This window comes from Tenrec ecaudatus, chromosome 2 (assembly GCF_050624435.1).
Source record: "Tenrec ecaudatus isolate mTenEca1 chromosome 2, mTenEca1.hap1, whole genome shotgun sequence".
Lineage (NCBI taxonomy): Eukaryota > Metazoa > Chordata > Mammalia > Afrosoricida > Tenrecidae > Tenrec > Tenrec ecaudatus.
Window position 1 is genome coordinate 136,508,497 of NC_134531.1, and position 24,930 is coordinate 136,533,426.

Below are 24,930 nucleotides of genomic sequence, written 5' to 3' on the forward strand. Positions count from 1 at the left end.
TATGTAATTTTCAGTTTTGTTTAAAAAAAATACTTCAAGATGCAATCTAAAAGAAACTTCTACTCAAAAGAACTCCCAAGAAATTTTGCTTACCCTTGTTTTATGTCTTATCTTGTTTCACAATATTCTTACTTTTTATATTTGCATTATATATACTTTCTACCAGCATTTGACACAGTCGATCACCATCCCCCTTAAATGTTTTCTTCAGTTATGTGCAGCTCACCCTAGCCCCAGCCCCACAAAACCCCTTCCACATGTTTTTCCTTCTTACGTAATCGCCAGTCCTTCTCTGGATGCTTTACTGGTTTCTCATTATCTCAGTTCAGGCCTACCTGCTTTCCTTTCTTTCTTCTCTCATCCACTTTCATAGCTTTAAATACCATCAATACACTGATGGCTATCAAATTTATATCTGTGTGGACATCCAGCCTCAATCCAAGACTCACATATCCACATGTCTACATCTCAACCATCCCCAATCAAACCCATTTTATCTGCAATCATTCCTGTTTTAATTATTAGGAACGCCACCCTTCTAACTGCTCAGGCAAAAAATCTTGGAGTCAACTGATTGTTGGAAAAATCACATATTGATTCAAACCATTAGCTGGCCCTGTAGTCATTATCTTCAAAATCTATCCAGAATCCAATCATTTCTCATTAATTCCAGCATTACACTTGTTCAAATATCCACTATCTCTCACCTGGAAAGAATGCAAAAGCCTCCTAATTGGTTCAACATCCATCCTCAACCTCAAAATCTCCACTCGCAGCAAGCATGATATTCCTCAATGTTATCATTCCTCCAATCCAATAGACTTCCAGTTTTTCTTTAGAGTACATGTCCGTGTTTTTTAAATGTATCTTGAAGACCCTACAGGACATAGTCCCCTGCTACTTCCCTGACCTCATCTCCTATTACATGCTTCTCTCTTCCTAAATCCAAGCCAGTTACTTTGGCTTCCAGACCATTATTCATGTTTCAGGCTTTGACCTCAGCCAAGGTGCCAAGGTGACATAGTGGGCTATGTAAAGGTGTTCTGAGGAAGAAAGATGAGGCTTTCTCTTTCCATAAAGATTTCTAGCCTTGAAACCCAGATAGTAAATTCAACTCTGTCCTATAGGGTTGTGATCTGAGTCAGAATTAACTCCGTGGCAGTGAAGTGGGCCTTTTTGTTGGTGTTGTTTTGTCTCAGCCTAAAACATTCTTTTAATAGTTGCATCTCATTTACTCATTGGCTTTTCCTACCACATCCTATTAAAAATAGCAACCCTTCTGCAAGCATTCCTTATATTTCTCTAAGCTTTATTTTTCTCTGTACCATGGAGTCCCACCTAAATGTCTATGAACTCACTTATTTTCTTTTCCATGAGATCGGGAGATTGGAATTTTTTTCTTTACTACTTTCAGTTTCTATAACAGTATTTGCCACACTATATACCCTGAAACTCTTATTTACTGAAAAAACTAATGAATAGCTCAGATTATTTTATTAACCCATACGTTCCTTATAAAGGGTTAGAACTTAATTTGCTTTTCCTAAAGTAGTTTGTAGATTCCAGTTTGTAGTTTATCTGAGCAGTGCCTATTCATTTTTCTGCCACATGACTAAAAATATGTACCAAAAAAAAAACCAAACAGGAATTGCACTGGACAGAGCAGAGCTTTCGTAGTATATGCATTTTACCCGCTAGGTGAGCATCAGGCAACTCACTCTGAGTTAATGCACCCAATGGTGTTTTCTGGGAAGGTTCTCTAAGATCACAGTGAATTTTTTTTTTTTTCCCTGTAAGAGCAGTTTCACTGGAACCTCGTTTTTTGTGATGGCCAATTTAAGAAAGCAGGGAGTAGCTGTGAAATTTTGTTTCCTGCTTGGGGAAACTGCTGCAGAAAGTGTTGTGATGTTGAACACAGCTTACAAGACCATCGCTACGGGTAAAAAACTCAAATGTATGAGTAGTTTTCTCGTTTCAGAAAAGATGAAATGTCGACTGATGGCAGACCTCAGTCTAGATGTTCGTCAACTTACCAAATGGATGAAAACGTCGACGACCTGTAGTGCATTTGGAGTTCATTCCACCAGGTCAGATTGTTAATCAAGCTTCTTACAACAGTGTGTGACCCAAAAGGCCTGATTTGTGGCAGATGGGTGACTGGTTTTGCCACTATGACAAGGAAACTGCTCACGCAGTCATCTCAGTGCCCGTTTTTTGGCGGGGGGAACAGCATACCTCTCTTGCCCCAGGCACTTTATTCACCTACCTTGCTCCATGTGACTTTCTGTTTCCACAAATGCAGAGGGACGTGAAAAGACAGCAATTTGATGACATAAAAGAGGTAAAGGAAAAAAAACGAGGGATGTGCTGTCAGCCATCCAAACAGATGAGTTTGAAAATTGTTTCCAAGAATGGAATCACAGATTTGACAAAAGTATTAAGTGTAATAGGGAGTACTTTGAAGGTAATACGGTTGCTTTGTAAAAAAAAAATAAATACATAGCTTGGGGGGAAAAAAAATACTGCCTCCCCACTTGGGATACCTCTTCGTATTGTTAATAAAGAAAGTGAGATTCAAACAGAAATAAAGCATGTATAAATAAACCAACAATGTGACTCTATTTACCTGTTCTATTGCACTCTTTAATTTGTTCATGTGGCTTTCAAAAAGTGGAAAATGTGAAAAAAATAATTCATGAAATTTGCTATTTTCATCTTCATCTTTGGATAATGAAAAGATTACTCCAATTGCAATCTTCTTTTTTCTCACAATACCCGGGCTAGGGCCACAGCTCTCATCTGACAGGTTAAAGCTTTCTTCTATGGACCTAAAAAATAATTGTTAGCATAATTAATGGTAATCCAATCTTCTTGCTAAGCTAAAGGTCTACAGCTATTTTTATCAAATAAACCTAAAAGTTTTTAATTGCATACCTTTGTAGAAAATATATTTACCATTTCTTCATGCTCATATAGTAATCTATTTTACTAGAGTCATACTGTAAACACTAAAACACTAGAAAATCCCAAATCATAATTAGCCTAACAAATTCTAAATGTCTAAGTCTGTAAGTATAATTTTGTTACTGATCCCAGATTTTTGCACCTCTTCTTTTGTTTACAGAAGTAAAGTCAAATATGAGAGAGGGCAGGGGCAAGAGAGAGAATGTATAAGCTTTTCAGTTCCAGGCTGAAAATGGAAAGTAAAAAAAAAATTCCAGCCTCTAAAAACACATACAAAATTATGTTATAAGAACAGCATAATCTTGTTTTAACATCCAACTTACCATCTGGGAAACACCCCATTCTCCAAGCTTGTAGTCTGGCTGCGTCTCCAACGTCGCTGGTAGCTACTGGCACAACTTCGGGTGAGTGAGGAGTTTGGTGATGGAAATGGAGTGATAAGCAAGCTGCTGAGAGATGCTATTGAATCAGAAGAAAAGTACAATGTTTAAGTAAATAATGACTAAGCATAAATGAAAACCTCTTTTGAACGGGGATGACGCAAACCTTTCATTATGCTTCATAAGCAAGTTTCTTCTAAAATTCTTTTTAAAAAAATCATTGGAGCTAGGTCCCAAAGGAGAAAGATCAGAAAGTAACAGAGACGCTGAGGTAATTCTTTTGACATTCCTCCCTCCTCAGAGGAAAATGTTAGTTTATAACCAGGTTGTATCCCACTGTCCAACAGGTGACATCAGGTAGTTTCTAAGCAATCTCCCAAGTAATACTTTTTCTTATACGTGCTAGGCCTACATTAGCAGGCATTCTTCGAGACAATACCATGCACAGAGAAATGTACAAAGCAACTCTCAACATTTAATAATAAGGAAACTTGTTTAAAGAGATCAAATGTGAGGTTGAAAAAGAAATCAATGCATCCATTCTGATGGCAAGATACACAGGATTATTACATGAACCTAACATTACCTGAGCGTGCTATGCCACTGTCTCTGTCCTCGTTCAGCTCTCTTCCTGGCATGTCCATTGGATTGCTGTGAACTGTGAAAGACAAAACTATCAGTTATAAAATATATTGCTGTTCAGAGGGGCGTTGCTTCTTTAAATAGCAAATTAAATCATGCTCATTTCATTGCATTCCTTTATTTTTATCAATAGCATGACACCAACCCAACACCAAGAGCTATTACTCAGTTGAACAAGCTTTGAGATCTATATGAAGTTCTGACATATGATGAAAATTATCTATAACATATTATCTAAAGAAAGAAACAGTGTGCCAGGGTATTGAGTGGTGAACATTGCTTAATGGAATTTGCAACCTTTTAATTCAAAATTTGCAACTCTTATGAAATTGGTAGGTGAACATTGTATGTGATGTTTGTTCTGAAAATACACTTAGAATCCTATGAAATGGTCAAGTAAGGACATCTCAATAAAACCAACCAAAAAAGGGCAAAAAAAAAAAAAAGCAAGCAAAGGGTGACTAAATTCAAATCTTAGAGGCATATTCAATAATATACAAAGATATTCACAATTACTATTAAATAAAAAAAGTAAATTGGTGGCTGGAACTATGTGATATGTATATCAATTTTTATTCTACTTATGTCTACTTTTACTTATGTTCAAAATTCTTCATAACAAAAAGTTTAAGAAAACTTTTCGAGTACAATATAGTTTTTAAAAGTATGTAATATGGTTATTTATAGTTGGCAAAAAGGCTAATAAATTTTGCCAATTTTATAAAATTAATTTGGATTTTTCATATATTATTTGCAAGAAAATGGGAACAAGAAGAGCTAAGTGATACCAATTTGAAAGCAACAAAAATAAATTCGCTCATATTCTATTGATAATTTCCACCAGAAAGTTACAATGCTGGGTAACCTACTGCAATGAAAACATGTAGAATAATTAGAGGTCTGAATACAGAATTTAATAATATGAACAGATATGAGGGGGGCTTCAAAATTTTTGTGAAAAATATAATTTAAAGATAATGGAATTTTCCCACACACCTCCACCTTATAAGTATATGCATATATGTATGACTTATGGAGCATTCTCACAGAGCTTGTTCATCTAAATTTTAGCTCTAAGAAGAATCCACTTTCTTATGGAATAGTATAAATCAGAAATCTTTCAAGAATAATAAACTATGATATTTTCTGCAATTGAACTAGGGTACAAAAGCTACTCAGCCATGGAAACAAGATAGTGTCCCATAGGGAATTTTAACTGTTAATATAAGAAATAATTTTCATGGTAAAATTTGGTTTAAGATTCTAATGTTAAGAAATAAAAAACCAAAATTTCATGAAGATACCATTTCTACTAGTAAGCGAGTTTCTGGGAACTGTTAAGAATATATTGAGCAGAAAGGATTTGAAGTCTTAAACTTCCTAAGCAATGTTGCTTTGTTTTTAACCATACTCTAGGTAACTGCATTTATCTACTCTCTTGTTTCCACAGCTTAACTACCAATTCTAGCCACCAGGGCATACCAACTAGTCTACCCACACAGCACATGGCAAACCTGCAAAGAAAGAGGCGCTCCTGATCAGGCGGAGCGGACCCTGTTCAGAGAATGCCCGCCTGGGGCTGCAGAACTGTGAAAGACCTACACGGCAAAAACGCAAAATACACATGAAAGAGGCCTGTTAGAGAAGCCACATGTATCGAGAATAAAAGGTAAACCAAGAATAATTCAAGCTGGCTTCCCTTTTTTTTTTTTTTTGGAAACAAATGATTCTACTTTGGTCATGGTTTATGTCAAACATAACAATGCTGTGCCCTTTTACTAATAAAGAAATAAGCTTTCACTACAAAAGGTAAAAAAAATTAAACGTTCAACCTTTTTTGTAGAAAACAATGTTTTTAAAGATTTGAAAAACCATTTGCCAAATAAAAGTATCTTTTTAAAAGTTTTATGACTGCAGGATTCGCCTATAATTGCAATAAGGGGAAAACTCCTAAGCACTTGGCTGAGAATAATGCAACATACAACAAAGAGCAAATACAGAAGAGTCTTGACAAATGAACATACAAATTAGTTTTTCTAGACTGGTGGGTAATGAGTTAGAAAGTCACAGAAGAATCCAAGACTCCTAGCATTAGGGTCAGTTACTTTTTGAGCAGGAATGCTACACTCAGGTGTGTAAGAGAAGCCTGCCACATATCTGACCCTAAAAAGATAACATAATTATTTCAAGATCCAAAAGAGCAAGATTAAAGCCAGAACCAGATGGCTGGGCTAACCTCCCACCCTATGCCTACTCAACCCACCCTACTGCCATCCAGTTGATTCTGACTTATCGCTACCCTATAGGATAGAGTAGAAACACCCCAACTGAACTTTCAGTTAGTAGTCCAACATTGAAAGTTGACCAAGAACTACCATGTCCTACAATCAAAGTCTGTGGAAAATTACAGTAACCCGAGGCCTTTCAGAAATGAAGGTTTGGTTTGCCTTGCCAGGCAAATAACTATAACCAACTGGTGGGTGCAGAAGGCAAAAAGAAAAGAAGCCAACAAACAATTGAGTCATTTCAAAGTCACTGAGTCAATTCAAAGTCCTGAGTCAATTCAAAGTCCTAGTGACCCAATATAGAGTTTCCAAAGCCATGAATTTCTACAGGAGAAGAGAGCCTCATCTGTCTCGTGCCAAGAGGCTGTTGAGTTTGAACCGCCGACCTTGAGGTCAGGAGACCACCAATGACCAGTGCTGAGGAAAAAGTAAATGCAAAATGGATGGTACAAGGAGGTAGCTTTAAATACCAAGTTGGTCACTTAACCAGTTGTAGAAATGAGGGTTGTCATTGTTTTTAGTATTTTTCTTCTTTTGTTATATGTACATACACTTCTTCTATCTACTTCTCTATCTGTAAAATCAAGCCCCTCACTAGCAAGTACATTCTGACTTATAGTAACCCTATAGGACAGAAAACTGCCCCGCATTGTTTTGATGGCTAATGGAAGCAGACTGGCAAATCTATCTTCTCTAGAGCAGACATGAGGTTCAAATCCTCAATCTTTTGGTTAGCAGCCAGCACTTTACCCACTGTGCCACAAGGGTAAAAGTTCATAGAACAATGTAATTAAAAGATAATTGAATTTTTCAACCAATGTTTTAAATCCCTCTCATGTATGCTCATAAAAAAATGTTCTGGGAAAGCTTGCTCTTGTTCAATCCTGCATGTAAACTGTTAATACTCTAACCCTGTCCTTGAGACATGACCCAGTAGCTTGTGGTCTGATCTGCCAATTTTTGGTACCTCAGCCCTGAAACCAAGTGCTAGGAGAAGCCTCTAGACTCAAGCGGCTCCACACTGCATGGGTCATTTCCATGATTTAAGACTCTGTATATATATTCATATAAATATGATTCTCTAGAGAATCCACCCTAAAAGAAAGCCCTTTCTGGAAATATTCCCTTTTCTTGCTTGTCCAGCTATATATCTATATGAAATTGGATTTTCTTGATATACTTTAACAACACCCTGCCTGGGGGGTGGACAACAGAAAAGTGGGTGAAGGGAGATGTCGGACAGTGTAAGACATGAAAAATAATATTAATTTAAAATTATCAAGGGTTCATGAGGGCGGTGGGGTGGGGACGGAGGGGGAAAATGAGGAGCAGATACCAAGGGCTCAAGTAGAATGCAAATGTTTTGAGAATGATGATGGCAACAAATGTGCTTGACACAATGGATTGTGATAAGAGTTGTATGAGCCCCCAATAAAATGATTTCAACAAACAAATACACAAAAAATCCTTTGGATATTTAAGCAATACTATGAATTCAACATGTCTTAACCTAAAATAACAGTTCTAATTTCTTCTGTTCCACTCAGTAAATAGCACCCATATCCTTGCTACAGCAAACAGCAGAGGATGTGTCCTTGATTCTTTCTTTTCCTTAATCTTTTCTATTTAATCAACAAGAACTGTCCACTGATTAGTGATCCTCTTCAGCTTCACTGGCATGATCCTAATTTAGATCAGCATTATCTGTCATTGTATTATCGGGAACAGCATTGTTATTCATAGGTCTTTGAATCCATTCTCACTGTAGCTAGAATAATCTTTTGCACATACAAATCAGATCTGATCACATTGTTTTTAGCTTTTCAGTAGTGGCCTCGAAAATGTACCTATGTCTGTTCCAAAAATGAAGAGTACAACTGGCCAATGGGCCCTGTCACTGTATTCTGAAATCCAGTTGACACTTTTAACAAGGCCATATATTTCATGGGCTACTTCCAGCCAGTGAATAAACAAGGAAGCAGAATTAATGCTGGCAGACATAGGCCATCTTTGACAACCAATGCTGACTCAAAGACTCCTTCCTTCCTCCCCCAATGGCTCTCCCTAACTTTCTTAAGTTTGCATGGCAGGTAAGAGATTTCCACCCAGCATTCTGTCCTCTCGCCTTTCCTCTAGGATCAGACTTGCATCATAGACCGAGGGCTCTTTCCCACTTTTCACCTCATTTTCTCCACAGGGGATTCTTCTAAAGAAAATCCTTCAGCATTTAATCCTATCATCATGTTTATTTCTTACAAGACCCAACCTAAAATACCATCCCTGGTACTCAACTGTTCAAAACGTGGCCCATAATGCTCCTGATCTGGATCTGGATTTTCTATTTCTACTCTTTATTCTAGCTACATTATATATTCTTTGCATATTTCATAACCTCTTTCCCCTCAGTTTTCCACAAATGCTATTATTTCTACCTTAATTATTTTTCACCGTCAACTATCTGACCAATCTTTCAAACTCGGGCCTCATTCTTCCAGGAAGCTTTTCACAACTCCAAAATTTAATTAGGGGTTCCTCATTTCTATGACACCTTGCTTTTAACCTTGTCCGTGAATTCACTAGAGTACACCATAATTGTCGTATTATTTGTCTGATTCCCACTAACTATGAATCGGGAGGTCTTATGTCTCACTACAATATTCTCAATGCCTAAGTGGGAGGGGCTCATCACATAAGCCCCAAAATCAATGTCATTGAGTCAATTTTGACTCATAGCGACTATAGAAGGCAGAATAAAATTGTGCGGGGTAGGCAGGGGTTGGTGTCTGAAGCTATAAATCTTTACATAAGTAGAAAGCCTTATCGTCCTCACATGGAACAGCTAGTAAGTTCAAACTGCTGACCTTGAGGTTAGAAGCCTCACACTTAAAGAATTGGTGCTTAATATCCTTGAACTACAATTAAGAGTTTAAAAATAAAAGTTGTTCATTATTTAAAGTCTGTATTTTGTTGAATGAACTTTCTACTCTACATTAAAACTGAGATGTGTACATCTAACATAATACACTTTTATGAAAACAAAAATTTGTATTACTAAAATGAAACTTTTAATAGGAGTTCTGAACTTTTGAAAAGTATTAAATTATAAGCAAATATATTCGACTATTGCTTTACCACACTTTTACTTTATGAAAATCAAATAAGAAATAAACTTAGGTAGGAAAAAGAACTTTATTTTTCTATAAAACACATCCACATTATAACGTAAATGCCCTAGCACTGTGACCAACCAATTTTAAACCCTAACCCACTATTAACTTAATTCTGATGCACAGTAACCTGAATTGCTTCATCAGGTTACCAAAGCTATACTTTTTAAGGAAGCTGGCTATAATAGATTTCTCCCTCAGAGAGCTGGTGAGTTTGAACCACCAACCTTGTGGTTAGCAGCCCGACATCTAACCCACATAGAAACCAAGGTTCTGTTACTTACCCCATAAAACGAGTCAAAACTACTGCCAGCAAGTTGATTCTGACTAATAAAGAGCCAAATAAGGTTTCCAACACAATAAATCTTTACAGGAACAGATGATCTTTCCTGGGGAGGAGCTGGCAGGTTTGAACCACTGACTTTGTGGTTAGTCCTATTGCTCACCCGACAGCACCACCAGGACTCCTTTATTTACCCCAGAGCAGGCTCTTACTAATGGTCATTTAAATAAACACATTATAAAAATTAATAGGATAGTACACTGCTAGATTTGACAGAATCTGTGCTTTCTACTAACTCATAAACATAATATATTATAATAAAATATGAGCAAAAGTTCTCATTAAAGAAGGAATTAGAACAATATTTATACTATTTTTAACTGCTGTCTACTCCCTCAGATATTAATTACACCTCTCCATACACTGAAAATACAGTAGACATCAATTTAGTTAAGATTTCAAAAATAAAACAAAACATATCTTAAGAACACTTTTAACTGCTAAACAACAATTAGGCTAAGCAAATTACTCAATAAGCTATTATAACATATATGAACCATCAAATTTGATTATTTACTTATCTGAATTAGCACCACTTAATGAAGACTTTATGGTCAAGCAAGAGAAAGAAGAGGTTTAATAGCCATCTTCTTCAGCTGAAATATTCAGCACTAGTAAGGGCTTTCCCTACCAGTAAAAGTGTCTTTTAAAGATCCATCAAATTTAAAAGACAATAGCAAAATAAATTAAGACCAACTAGATAAATCCTTTTGGCTCCCTTTTTTCAAATATAAAATAAATATGCTTAAATATGTTTTCCAAATAATGTAAATGTTTTACATACTTCCAATTCAAATGCCTTTTCCATTTCTAGAAATTTGAACCTCTTTTTGGTCCTATTTGCCTTACTAAGAAATAACTTAAAACGCTACCCCAATAGAATGATATAAAAAAAAAACCTTATGATACAACTTCAAAGGAACCATTTACCTATATTTCCAAGTAGTCCATTAATGACTGTGTTATTATCAGCCTTTAATGTATTGTTATCCTGATTGATGAATTCAAGACTGTCTTGCAGTCTACAGAGAGTGAGGGGGGAAAAGAAGCTAATTAATTTCATGTTCAAAATGTTAATTTTTTATAAAACAAGTGTCCCCATCCCAATAAATCACATAATTCTTTTTTTAAAATCATATAATTCAAAGTCAAAAGAGGGATTAGTAACAGAGGCTAAATTGTGAGAATCGGTTTACAGAAGGCTATGGATGACAGTGGGAGCCCAAGATTCATTTGTGGGAACTACTTAAGAGCATAGACATTCAAAAGTATAAATCTCACTTGAACAAGTAAAACTTTGTCAGTTGATTCCCCCCCTCTGACGCATGCCGGACCTGATGCGGTTTTCAACATTTTCTGTATTTTTGTTTGTTCGTGTTAGGGTATATCTCAGAGGTGTTATGTCACTGAAGGTCACCCTCATGAAGTTGTGTCATATGTTTTTCTGTGTTTGGTATATGAAACCCAGAATTGATGAACCTACAAGCAGCAAATAGGATAAGGGTTTTTTCTTTTTGCAGGGGGTGGGGAGCACTGTTCAAAAGAGAGACGCTGTGAAGCAATCCAGGAACAAAAACAATGTTTGGGAACTGATTGGGGTAGTAATTATACAATTCTGCTTGACATGACTGATCTATGGCATGATATATGTATTAACTCCCAATTAATAATAAATAAAAGAACTGATTTATATCAGGGTTTTGCATGTGACAACAACTCAAGGGCCAAATCCAACTGGTTGCCTAATTTTGTTTAAAAATATATTTCAATTGTGGTAAATATTTGGGTAACATTTGTCTTAACAATCTTCACAGGTAGAATTCATTAAAATTAAATCCCTCATGTTCAATAATCACCATTAACCATTCCTCAATTTTGCCATCAGGCTTAACAGAAGCTTCTCACTACCATCAAATCAGTAGATCTTAGAGTACAGAGTAGAACTGCCCTCGTGGGTTTCTGATACTAACTCTTGACAAGAATAGAAATCTGCATCTTTCTCCATAGAGCACCTGGTGGTTTCAAACTGCTGTGGTTAGCAGCCCAAACTTAGTTTCCCCCTAATTGTTGTGTCATCCTTTTCCACTTCCTCTCCCACCCCTAATCACCACCAGCAAACTTTAATCTTTATACACTTGCCTAGTATAGATATTTCATAGAACTCAATACCAAACCTACTGCCAACTGACTCCTAGGGGCCTATGTAGGGCTCTGAAGCTGTAAATCTTGACAGGCACAGAAAGCCTCCTCTTGCTCCCCTGGATCAGCTGGTGGGTGGGTTTGCACTACTGACCTATTGACTAGCAGTCTAATGCTTACTGGACAGTGTCTCCAGGACTCCTCAAACATTTCATTTAAATCGGATCATAGACTATTTGTCCTTTTGTCACTGACATTTCACTCAGAATAATGTTTCAAAGATTAGTTTATGCTACAACAAGTTCTCTTTATGGCTGAATAATCTTCCATTGTGCATATATGTGTACGTTTTGTTTATCCATTTTTCTGTTGATTGACATTTAGGCCTTTCAACTTTGTGTTATCATAAATAATGCCAAAATGAACATGAGTGTACAAGTATCTGGTTTTATTCTTTTCACTGTAGCTCTAGAAGTGGAACTGCTTGATAAAACGACAATTTTAGATCTAACAGTTTTTGACTTACCCAATTATTTTCACAGTAGCTGTACCATATTATAATCCCGTAAGCAATGAATAAGGAGTCTAATTTCTCCACATCCCCAACACCTTTACTTTTTATGTCTTTAACCACATCCAACCTAGGGGATATGAAGTGATATGACACTGTAATTCCCCCTTACAGACTCCAAATGACCAATGAGCTTAAGTAGCTTTTCATGTGTATTTTTGCCACTTAACATTACTTCTCTAATAAAGTCTATTCAAGTCCTTTGCTTATATTTTAATTAGGTTGCTTGTCTTTTTGTCATTACAAGAGTTCTTAATATATTCTGACTATTAAATCCTTATCTGATATTTACAGCTCCTAATAAATTTTTCTTCAACTTTTAAGATGTTTCTTAACTTTCTAAATGAAATCTTCTGATTGACTAAGTCTTTTTCCATTTTAATGAAGTCCCCACAAATAAAGTTTTTAAGGACCCCAGCAACATCATTCATTTATGCATCATCTGTGGCTGATTTCATGCTTCAGTATCAAAGCAAGAGACTATCTGGACTACAAAGCCAAGAATACTTATTACCTGCGCCTTTACAAAAAAAAAAAAGTTTGATGGCTTTAATTTAAATTACAAGCATGATTTTCACTCACACTTTGGACCTAAAAATATGTAATAAACTTCCAGTGAGGGGAAAATAATAAAGGATGGGCCAAATATTTAAAAACTGCCATTATTCTAGATTAGAAATATATACTTTTCCTTTTAGTAAAATACTCAGAATAGCAAAAGGATACATTTAGTGCAAATTATCCTTTCTACAGATTTTAAGATTAGAAATTAGACTGGAATTTACAAAAGATAAAGAAACGGTGGTGCCTATAGCTAAAATCGGTGCATCCAACCTAGAGTATATAATTTGTACTTCATATCAAACTCTCCAAAGTTAGATTTGTTGTCAATAAGAAGTTTTTATTTTTTACAGTCTATAACATTTTAAAAACAATCTCTCCTGCTCCTGTTTTACTAAGAGTTTTACTGTCCTTTTTGAAGAGCTATAGGTACGGGAATATTGGCTGATAAAAGCTCTCTTAAAGACATCTTTTTACATTTACAATGAACAGAATCTCAAGGTAATTACTCTAGAGCAGCGATCTTAATGTCTCCTGCTAATTTCAACCTTAGGTAAGCCCAAGCGATGCTGGCTCTCCAAGGAGCACTGTTCTCATAACACACCCACAGAATCCATCGGTGGGGTCCACTTCCAACTGACACAACTTTGGTCCTTCATTTCTAGGTTTTTGCACAAAGCCTATCACTCTGCCACCAGTTCTGATTTTGTTCTTCTAATCTGGGCATTAGCAGCTTGAAATACCAGCATCCTACCATGTGGGTACCCTAGATTACTCCTATCTATGGGGTAAGAGCACCTCTCCCTGACAACCCAACCTGGCACTACAAAAGTGGAAGAGAAAAAAAGTCTGTCAACCTCAGATGGAAAAACATTCAAAATTTCACTTCCAGCTAGATAGGACTTTCTAGTGAACTAGAGAATCAAAAACCACATCTATTCTTCAACTCAAGTCAAATGGAGATGCAGCCTCCCATCATGCATGCACTTTTAAACTGAAGGGAAAAGAAGACTGTGTGAATTTATGCTGTAATCCAAAAAGCGGTGTGTTAGTATCTGTACTACGCACACCAGTAAGCAATCCACTGTCCCTGCATCCATAGGCACTTACGTATTGAGACTTCCACAGATACTGCTGCCAGTCCGTGCTGTAAAGACTTTGCTGAGCATAAGCTGTGGCGGAGATCTATGAACAGGAAGAGAGGAACATAACAGGATCAAAACTAAATTATCATGTTCTTTTATTATAAACAGAAATCTATGAACCAGAGATATTTCACGATTTAAATACAATGAAATTCTATGAAGTCCATTGGACATTACAAAATGAGTATCTGAGACAGAAAACCTGAATGAAAACACTAAGAAGTTATTTTCCTCTTCAGTAAGACTGGAAACTCTACAATGGATTTAATTTTTTGTTGTTGTAAGAACAGAAAATTCCTCACCGGATCTGGTGAATTTTTAGGGTGGATCCTTTGTAGCTCATAGCCACTGAGCCAAACATCATCTCTCCAAGCATATTGGCATCAGATGAACACCGAGAACCCTAAACAAGAACATGATGTTATTAAAAATATTAAGTTTCAAAACTGTGATTACAAATATTAATATTCATTTAAAATTACTATTGTAGTTATTCTACATAAACAACAGCAAAAACAAACAAACTCACTGCCATTAATTGGATGCCGACTCATAGAAACTATAGAACTGTCCCTATGAGTTTCCAAGACTAGCTCTTTACAGAAATTATTTCATAGAAAGCCCTGTATTTCTCCCTTGGAGCGGCTGGTTTTGAACTGTGCACCTTGCCATTAGCATCTCAATGCGTAACCACTCCACCACCAGAGCTCCTTATTCTACAAGAAGGATATTTTTAAAAAAAGGATCTGTATCACACATCCTTAGGTCTGCAAACAGCATATTTTGTAGAATCAACCATACTGTTACACATACCTCATTCCTTTTAAGTATGGTATAATGTGAAATTGCCAGCTGATCAAGTCAGTTTTCATTACTGGTGGGTATTTAGTCTACTTCTAGAGTTTTGCTATAATAAATAGTGCTCAAGTGAACATTTTTAACCATCTCTCATATATATTATATGTACATGCATACACATATATGAATGTTTATCATCTATTATACAGAAAAATAATTTTTGTTCATTCTTAATGAACAAAAAAAAGTTTCAGTCTCAGATACCCACAAGGGCAGTTTTAAATTGTCCTATAGGGTTGCTGAGTCAGCATCAACTCAATGGTAGTGAGTTTTTGTTTTTAATGTACAAAAATAACATTTACAATCGAGGTACTTAATTTTCACCTATTTTACAATTTATAAAAAAGAAATTTGAAACATTAGGATGACCTGTTTTCAAAAAAACTCAATTAAAATTTTTTTCATTACATTATCCTATAGGAGTCAAAAATATCTAAAAATGAACTCAACAATTTGGTTATTATTTAACTAGTGCGGTGAACATTACTAATTGGCTACCAAATAACTTTTCTGTATTCCTTCCTTATTTTTTGAAGTCTAATATTTCAAAGCCTCCCTTGAAGCTAGTGAATTTGGGATTTTTTTTTCTTTTCTTCACTTATTTATTTTAAATAATTTTATTAGCAGCTCATACAACTCTTATCTCAATTGTGTAAGGCACATTTGTACATTCACTGCCCTCATCTTTCTCAAAACATTTGCTCTCTCCCTAACCCCCTGGAGGGCATTTTTTTGCCCTCCCTCCCAGCTCCCCTTCCTCATGAACCTTTGATAATTTATAAATTATTATTTTGTCATATCTTGCACTGTTCGACGTCTCCCTTCACCCACTTTTATGTTGTCTGACCCCCAGGGAGGAGGTTATGCAGATCCTTGTAATCGGTTCCCCCTTTCCAACCCACCCTCCCTCTACTCTCCTAGTATTGCCACTCACCACTGGTCCTGATTTCTCTGTCTGATGATGCCTGAAACCTGATCCCTTTGACACCTCGTGATTGCACAGTCTGGTGTGCTTCTTCCATGTGGGCTTTGCTGCTTCTGAGCTAGATGGCCGCTTGTTTACCTTCAAGTCTTTAAGACCCCAGATGCTGTATCTTTTGATAGCATGACACAATCAACTTACTTCACATTTGCTTATTCAACCACTTTGTCTTCAGTGATTGTGCCAGGAAAGTGAGCATCATAGAATGTCAATTTAATAGAAGAAAGTATTCTTGCATTGATGGAGTACTTGAGTGGAGGCCCAATGTCCATCTGCTACCTTAAAACTAAGGGGTTGTTTTTTTTCTATACCCCTAAACTACCCTCATTTATGTGTATTTGGTATATGTGGCAGTTACATAATTTCCTGTCAACTTGAGTAAATGAGTGGAATCTAGCTTGTCAATCAGATCACAGCCAATTATGACTCCATGTTAGTATGGCCTTCTGCAAATTCTGGGAAGTCCTGTCTTCCTCCCTGGAGGCAGGACACAACTTTCTCTCTCTCTGCCTTTCCTTTATACTGCTGCTGAAACACTCAGAGAGCTGGAGGAAGCCCGTGGAGACCCATGACAGCATTGAGATGCTTTCCACTGCCACTTGATCCACAAGACCTTCTAATCACTGGCCTGTGACCTTCCTGCATTCAGCATCACTGCATGTACTGGGTGAGTCTGAAATGGAATTTATGGAATAGTATCAGACATATGGGCTAATATTGGACTTGATCTGGACTGGGCTGGGATGTTTTCTGAAAATACATGTGCTCTTTTATATAAAGCTCTTCCTTACACACGAGTCTCCCTGGTTTTGTTTCTCTAATCTACCTGGACTAACACAGTATAGATCTGATCAATGAGACATAAAAGTCAAATGGAGATACCACATCATGACCACATTAATAAGAAAAACGTTGAGGGATATTTGGTCTCTATGAATTATTGAAACCCGTGTTTCAATACTTCTAGATTTATTGTGTGAAGAAAATGTTCCCCATCTTTTTTAAACTACGCTTTTAGAGTTTCTAACATAATTCCTAACTGATAGAACTATATGATGAAAAACCAATGAGAAAGATGTTCCCAAATAACCATAAAGGCTAGTAAATGAATATTACAAGGGGACTTCAAAAAGTCCATGAAAAGGTGGAATTAAAATACAATGGAATTTTCCCACAAACTTTTTGAATCTCCCTTTTATTTACAAATTGAACTAAACCATTCTACCATGGGAAAAAAAATCAGAAGTTTCCTAACATTTTTATGATTCCTCTGATGATATTAAAATGATGAGGTCTCCTGTTTTAAAACTAAAGACCAAGACATATATCTACATGCTATTTTTCTTTTTATTATTTTACTACTCTTGCCTGTTTATAGTCTTGAATTGTCCAATTCCTTGGATAGGAAAAAAATCCATATTTAATTTTCCAACTTTAAAAAGACATTTTAAAATGGTAATAAATTCATTATAAATAAAATGCCTATATTATACATATTAATTTTCTTATTAAGTTTTTTCTTCTCTTAGTTGTGTATTTTTAATTTTGTTTTAATAAAGGTACAAGGTTATTTTTTTAAGAAAAAATAATTTCTGATATAATAGGCTACCAGGAAGAAAGAATCTATTCTTGGGATTTGGTTTAGATTTTTTATTTTTATTTCAATGATAGACAATTCAATACTGAGACTGTTTTTAAAACAGTTGAATAACTTTTTAAAAAGTGACTGGGTAGTACTTGATAATATTTACTTACAACATATATTATGTTTGGTTAATAATATACATGAGAGCTTTCTTTATTGCAATCACATGAATTCTGATTTTGAAAATATTTCTTCTATAGAGAAAGCTATATAAATTTCAGTATTTTATAGATCTTAGACTAGATACAATTAAAATAAATTGCTATTTAAATTTCATGAGACCATACAATTTGCTTATAGGTTCTCTTTACCTACCTACTCTATGTCCTATAGTTAACATGAAGGTCATTGGCATGTTATGTATTTTAGTGTGACCTACTCTCCAATTAATGGTATAATTAAAAGGGTATTTATTATTTATTCTTTTAGGTCCCTGAGTGGCACAAATAGTTTGCAATCCATTACTAACCCAAAAGTTGATGGTTTGAACCTACCCAGCAGTGCCATGAAAGGAAGACCTGAAGCTCTGAACCCATAAACATTGCAGGCAAGAAAACCCTGAGGAGCTGCTTTGTTCACTTAGCTATGAGGTCACCGTGAGCTGGAATCATCCTTGTGGTGACAGGTTTGGCGTTTTTTATTCCCTTCACCACTCAAAAGAGATGTACTTTTACTGCTTTTTAAGAAATGCCTTGCTTAAACAGTCTATTCTTTGTAAGAACTCACTGCTAGAAGCTAATTATCTGAATACACCAATAATAGTGTTCTTATTACATGAAATAACAGTTCTTCAAGTACTATGAATTATACCACAAAAGATCAATGCTTACGGGAGAGAGAGAGAGAGAGAGAGAGAGAGAGAGAGAGAGAGAGAGAGAGAGAGAGAGAGAGAGAGAATACAGTTGTCGAACTGTATTGAATTTACTATCAGACTATATGGGCATATGGCTTGAAAAAGTCTAGTTTAAAAAATAAAACCTCTAGGAATGTTGAGGCAAAATGAGATTACCATCATTCAATACTTCAGGACTTCTACAACGTGAATTAGTCTGCCAATGTTCATTTTCAACAGCATAACACAAAGAAGGCAATTTATCAAATTAGAAAACTTCCTACATTGAACATTAGACATTGTGAACATAGTCACTATGCTGTTACTTCTATACCTGGCATAAAAACTCAATGCCATCAAGTCAATGCTGACTCACAGTGACCCCTTGTGGGTTTCTGACACTGTAAAACACCCAGTCTTTTCACCCCCAAAGAACCTGGTAGCTTTGAACTACTACCAATACATGGCAGATAGCGCTATTAAAACCTGTTAGCTTCTAGCTGACTGCAACTCACAGTGACCCAACGGCTCCCAGGAGAAGCGCCCAGAGCTGTAGTCCTACAGGCAGAACACCACTTATCTTCCTCTGGCAAAGCAGTTGGTGGGTTCAAGTCAGCAAGTTTCCCTTCAGAGGCCAAGCACTTAACCACTGGGTCCCAGACCCCAAATGACAGTATTAGGAACTTTTAAGACATGTCTAAAGTGGAGAAAAGTCCAGGCCAATCGTGCAATCTCTCTAAACTTCGTAACTGGGTCAGTTTCACCCTGCCCTCTTGGGTCACTAGGAGTTGGAATCAACTCTACAGCAGTGAATTTGCTTTAGTTTCCACATATGCTACCTTATTAATAAAGGGAAAGGATAAGCTCCCATTAAAACATAATTTCATTACAAACAATCTAAACGTCCAGGATACTATTTTGGTACTACTAAATATAAAATATTTGTGATTCAAGCAAGCTTGAATGACACTAATAGCATCACATCAAGTGATGCTTAGCTTGAAACCAAGTACGAACCTTATAGAAAAGGTTGCAAGTTTATAAAGATATCCCAAAAAGACAAAAAAAAAAAAAAGAAGTCCCTATGTAGTCACTAAGTTGTTTAACTTTGTATTTTGAAAGGGTCATAACTTTTGTAAAACGAAATATACATTTCTGACTACATATACTTTCGATTATACTATAGCTACACTGTTTCATTTTGTATTTATTTCAAACTTCAATAATAAAAGTGATGCAAAACAACAAATTATTCTGGAACTAATAAATCTGAGCTCAGAAATAAAAATGGAAAATCTATCCTTGCTAGCAGTGTCCACAGCACTCTGTGCTTCACCTATCCTAAGACTCAACAAATTTTTTAGAGCTTGTTTAGCTATCTGTCTCATCATTTACAATGTGAACTCGATGGGAACAAAGGCTAGTTACTGTATATCTCCAGTCCCTAGGGTGGTGGACAACACTCCACTGGTGCTCCAAAATACTTCGAAGTGAATGAGTAAACAAAGGAGATCAGAGAGCTTACCTGGTACTTAGGACACTGGTCTTTCGTGTCAGAAGATGAAGTCGTGGAACTGTCCAGAGAGGATGAGCTGTCTCCTCCAGGTTTCAGTTGGCAGCATTTCCCAAAGACTTTAACTTGAGCATCACTACAGAGTTTCTGGAATAGAGACATTACTTGCATTTTTAATTTAATAGTTTTCACTGTGTAGATACGTAATCATGGAATAAAAACCCTCGAGAAAAGAGAAAATAAAATAACTAGAAATAATGTAACGCTAATCTAACAAGCATTTACATCTTACTGGATTTCTCTAGTCATTTTTTTCCTCTCATTATTGGCATAGTATTTAGAGAGCTTCTATTTTGTTTTCTCACCAGCACCATTTCATCACAGAAAGTTTTCTATGCAGTACACAACAGTGTTCAGATTCTTTAGTCACAAAATCCCACTAGGAGCTTAAAAATGACTGATGATCCCTAAAATATTACATACATTGGTTATGTATCTGTCGATCTTTCCCATATTAAAAATTAAAACTCAGAAGAGAAAAATATTTATATTCATTAACTTAAAATAACCATAGGCTTATTACAAGTTAGGAAAAACCATTTTTCTGAGGAAAGATTTAGGGATGAGAATAGAAACTCAAGTGAGATTTTTATGTTCAAACATTGCACTGTTTAACGTTCTGTGAATTAATCCATTAATTTGGAATGTTATGGGAACATCATATGAAAACTTTATGGGAGCCTGTTTCCAGTCATCCTCATTGCCACTACTAACGCTGCTGGCAGAAGCCAGAGGAACAAGTGGTAGTGGCAGCTGCAGAGAGGGCAAAAGCCTAATAAGCAAAAGCAGAGCTTTTTCCTTTTAAAGCAAAATGAAACAAAACAGAAACCACTATACAGGCTCATGGATATATACATGGTTGAATGAACCAACTTTGAATGATGTATGCCAATATGTGCATGCGCGCGCACACACACACACACACACACACACAGCTGTAAATCAAAAGGTCGGTGGTTTTAACCCACCAGCCACTCCTTGGGAGAAAGATGTGGCAGTTTGCTTCTATAAATTAAAAAGAAAAAACAAAAAACTCAAACTCATTGCCATGGAGTCAAAGTCACCTCATAGAGGCCCTAGAGGGCAGAGTAGAGCTGCCCTGTGCTTATGCAAGACTGTAACTCTTAGTGGAATAGAAAGGAGCTGGCTGGTAGTTTCGAACTGCTGAATTCAAATTGCGACTCACAACCCAATACGTAATCATGATGCCACCAGGGATCCTCTATAAAGATTACAGCCTTGGAAACCTTATGAGGCAGTTCACCCTTGTCTTATAGGGTCACTATGAATTAGAATCAACTAGAGAGCAACAGTCTGGGTTTTTAGTTTATTCTTGTGCTGGTCAAGTAAAATGTTACTAAAAATTGAAACTAAGAAACAGAAGTCAGCACAGTCTAGCATTAGCACACATGGTTCTCAGCTGTCAAAGTAACAAATCACCATGCTCTGGCTACTCCCAGTGCTTTATTACAGTGACCACTATGTCTCTTTGTCCAAGTTTTCCAAAGAAGGAACAATCTGATCAAAACCACTGTATTTTTTGTTTTGTTCAATCATTACCAAAAGCATCATTAAAGAAGGCAACTAGAAATTCACCAGATACCACGGCAAAATCTAAATCAACTTCAATTTAAACGCAGCTCCTTAGGCATGTTACTTAACACATAAAAGACTGGATATTTTTTTACCAACTTATCCAAATGGCCGGGTATTTTTTTCGGATGTTAGAGTTTTTTTTTGCATTAAACCATAAATGGGTTCATATCTCATCAACTTTTTATCATGTTTATTTATAACTTTCAGTTTTTTAATATAAAACATTGTCTCACATTATGAAACAATATTTGCAATGTATGTGGAACATTATTACTTTTATGAACTATCTTGTAAAATTAATCAACATAATCCATATTACTCTGAAAAATTAGAAGAATTAGCGCTAAGAATTTCTTCATGTCTTTTTGTGTAACAAAAGACCACTTGAGAAATTTAGGTGATATTTTACATCTCATTGAGGTTTGATCAGAAGTGCACAACTCCTTGCAAAACAATTCAAACAAATAGTAACTATGTGATTTAACCAAAATTCACTTAAAAGCTAAATAAACAGAAAGAACATGAAAACAATCGAGTTTGATACATTCACTACTGATGTGAACACCTAAATAGATGAAGTAGTTAAAATATATCCAAGCAGATGACATCTGAAGGCAGTGTGTAGAAATGATAAGTTATCTCGTGATCCGTCCCCCAACAGATGGCGCGTGAAACACAAGTAAACTCGGGATCCATCCACACTGTGATAACTTGCTGATCAATGGGGAGGAAAACTACCTAGTGGCTATTTGCTTATGAATGATGGTTGTTACAGTTAATATAAAAGAGTTAAAGTAGGGGCTAACATGACTGAATGCCTACTACAGGGGCAGGGACATCACCAAATACTGACATTTGTAACAGTTCAATAGTCACTAAAAATATTCCAAGTTGGTTATCTTGATACTTTTTAATATTTTAGTGCTTATTGGTCCTGAGGAAAATGCTAGTCCTTGTAGTACATAGATTAGATAGATATAAATATCCATTTTACTGATGAGAAATGTGAAGTCCGAAGATGTTAGATAACATTAACAAGCTTACAAGATCCCTTAAAAAAAAACAACTCACTGTCATAGAATCAATTCTGAATCATAGTGGCCCAACAGGACACAGAAAAACTGCTCCCCTTGAGCTTCCATGCTGGTAAATCTTAATAGAAGCTGAAAGCCTTATCTTTCTCCTACTGAATAGCTGGTGGGATCGAACTGCTGATGTTGTGGTTAGCAGCTCAGCATGCAAACCACTACACTATGACTGTAATCTATTTATAATAGAAACTCGGCCTGTCTCACTTACCTACTATGGCAAACCATTTTACAATCAAGTATTTGAATATTATAGCAAGCACTAGGAACCAGGATGGAGCCCTAGTGAGACAACGAGTTAGCTGTTGGGCTGCTCAAGGAAAGGTCAGCAGTTCAAACCACCAGACACTAAGCAGGAGAAAGACAAAACTGTCTGCTCCCAAGGTTTAGTCTTGGGAACTTTACATAAGGCCATTATGAGTCAGAAGCAACCTGGGGGCAGTGGGTTTTTCTTACTAGAACAGAGGTGAAGATAAGAGCAATATTTAACAATAAAACATGCATGTGATTTTTACATGCTATAAAAACATGTACGTGTCTAATACAGTAAGAATGATTACAGTTAACTCACACAACACTGACAAGTACTATTTAATTTTACATATATGTTACTCTTTTATTCTTCACAACTTTGTAGAGTAGGTATTATTAGTATCTCATTTTATAGATAAGGAGTTTAAGGAACAAACCGCTTAAGAGAATTGCCCCAAAAAAGGACTTAGGTTGGGGATCAAATAAGTGAGTGACATGTAAGCCAAAGCAGAAAAAGTGGAGAGGGTGGAAAAAGCACAGGAATTGGGCAAACAAGGGAAACTGGGAAGGTTAGAAGGAAGTTTCAAGCCAAAGGAACTGTGTGAAATCACCAAGTTAAAAACAGCTTCCTAGAGGGAGGAAAGGGCTGAGGATAAAAGCTCTTACAAAATCATGGGGTGTGTGCACACGCTTTATAGACACCTTTCTCCCAACAACTCCCCAGCCATCCACAGCTTTTTTCCTTCCTGTTCTTGAAGTCATGAATTCATTGATATCAAACAATACCGTTGCAGAGGAGTCTATACTGGGAACAGTCGGCAACTCTCAGCTAGTCGGTCACAAGGTTTTTGCGAGAGATATAGTAGGAAACTGCAGGGAAAACAGGTTCATTGATTCCATTCCTAAGTAGAGGGACACCACATTTTAACCTATAAAAACAAACAAAACCCTCCATGCATGAAAAATAAATTATAAACAACTCAAAAAATAGTCAAAGAACTTACATGGACACTTCATAAAAGAGGATATTCAAATGGCAAACAAGCACATGAAAAGATGTTCATTTCATTAGCCATTAAACTAAAGCTAAACTCATTTCCACTAAGTCAATTCCAACTCACTGAAATCCTATATGGGGATGTTCCAGAAGCTGTAAATCTGTATTAGAGCAGATAGTCTCATCTTTCTCCTGTGGAGTGGTTGTTGGGTTTAAATAGCTAACCTTTCAGTTAGCAGTACAATGCCTATCTAAAAGGAACACTCAAAAAGGCTCAAACTCACTGCCAGGAAATTGATTCTGACTCATAGCAACCCTTATAGGGCAGGGGAGAGCTGCTTCTGTGGGTTTCTGAGACTGTAACTCTTCACAGGGGTGGTAAACCTCATCTTTCTCCAGAGAAGTGGCTGGTGGCTTCGAACTGTAGTCAAAGACGTAACCACTACGAACTCCACTAGGCACCATTAGGGCTCCTTAAAATGAGCATCCATGGCCTGAATAGGGATTGAATTTGCAATATTGGGATTACTAGCATTACAATTTAACCTACAGAACTAACTGGTCACCCAACCATTAGCCTTTAGGGAGATGCATATCAAAACCACAATGAGATCCTATCTCACCCACATTAAAATAGCAATGATCAAAAACATGGAAATCAATAATTTGGAAAAGTTATGGAAAAACTGGAACCATCCTTCACTGCTGGTAGGAATGCAAAATGGTACAGTCACTGTGTAAAACAGTTCGGTGGTTCTTCAAAATTTGATTATAAATCTGCCATGTGACCCGGCAAACCCAATCTAGGAATCCCAGAAAACATGAAGCAGAATACACCAATGTTTACTGTAGAATTGTTCACAACAGCCAAAAAGTGAAAACAACTTAAATGTCCATCAAGAAAGAGTTG

The 24,930-nt window shown here is 36.3% G+C and overlaps 1 protein-coding gene across 2 annotated transcripts in view; it reads right to left on the reverse strand.

Annotated features, from left to right (window-relative positions):
* FNIP1 (folliculin interacting protein 1) overlaps positions 1 to 24,930 on the reverse strand; it is a 110,848-nt gene that overhangs the window by 29,848 nt on the left and 56,070 nt on the right. Inside the window, exons 3-10 of one of the 2 annotated variants that reach the window (XM_075541511.1) lie at positions 20,040 to 20,174; positions 14,500 to 14,600; positions 14,163 to 14,237; positions 10,712 to 10,803; positions 5,501 to 5,584; positions 3,931 to 4,002; positions 3,288 to 3,423; positions 2,627 to 2,828 (exon numbers count right to left, since the gene is read on the reverse strand). In XM_075541511.1, the coding sequence (XP_075397626.1) occupies positions 2,627 to 2,828; positions 3,288 to 3,423; positions 3,931 to 4,002; positions 5,501 to 5,584; positions 10,712 to 10,803; positions 14,163 to 14,237; positions 14,500 to 14,600; positions 20,040 to 20,174 (897 nt within the window). The remainder of the gene's footprint in view (positions 1 to 2,626; positions 2,829 to 3,287; positions 3,424 to 3,930; positions 4,003 to 5,500; positions 5,585 to 10,711; positions 10,804 to 14,162; positions 14,238 to 14,499; positions 14,601 to 20,039; positions 20,175 to 24,930) is intronic. The other variant, XM_075541512.1, reaches the window with a different exon arrangement.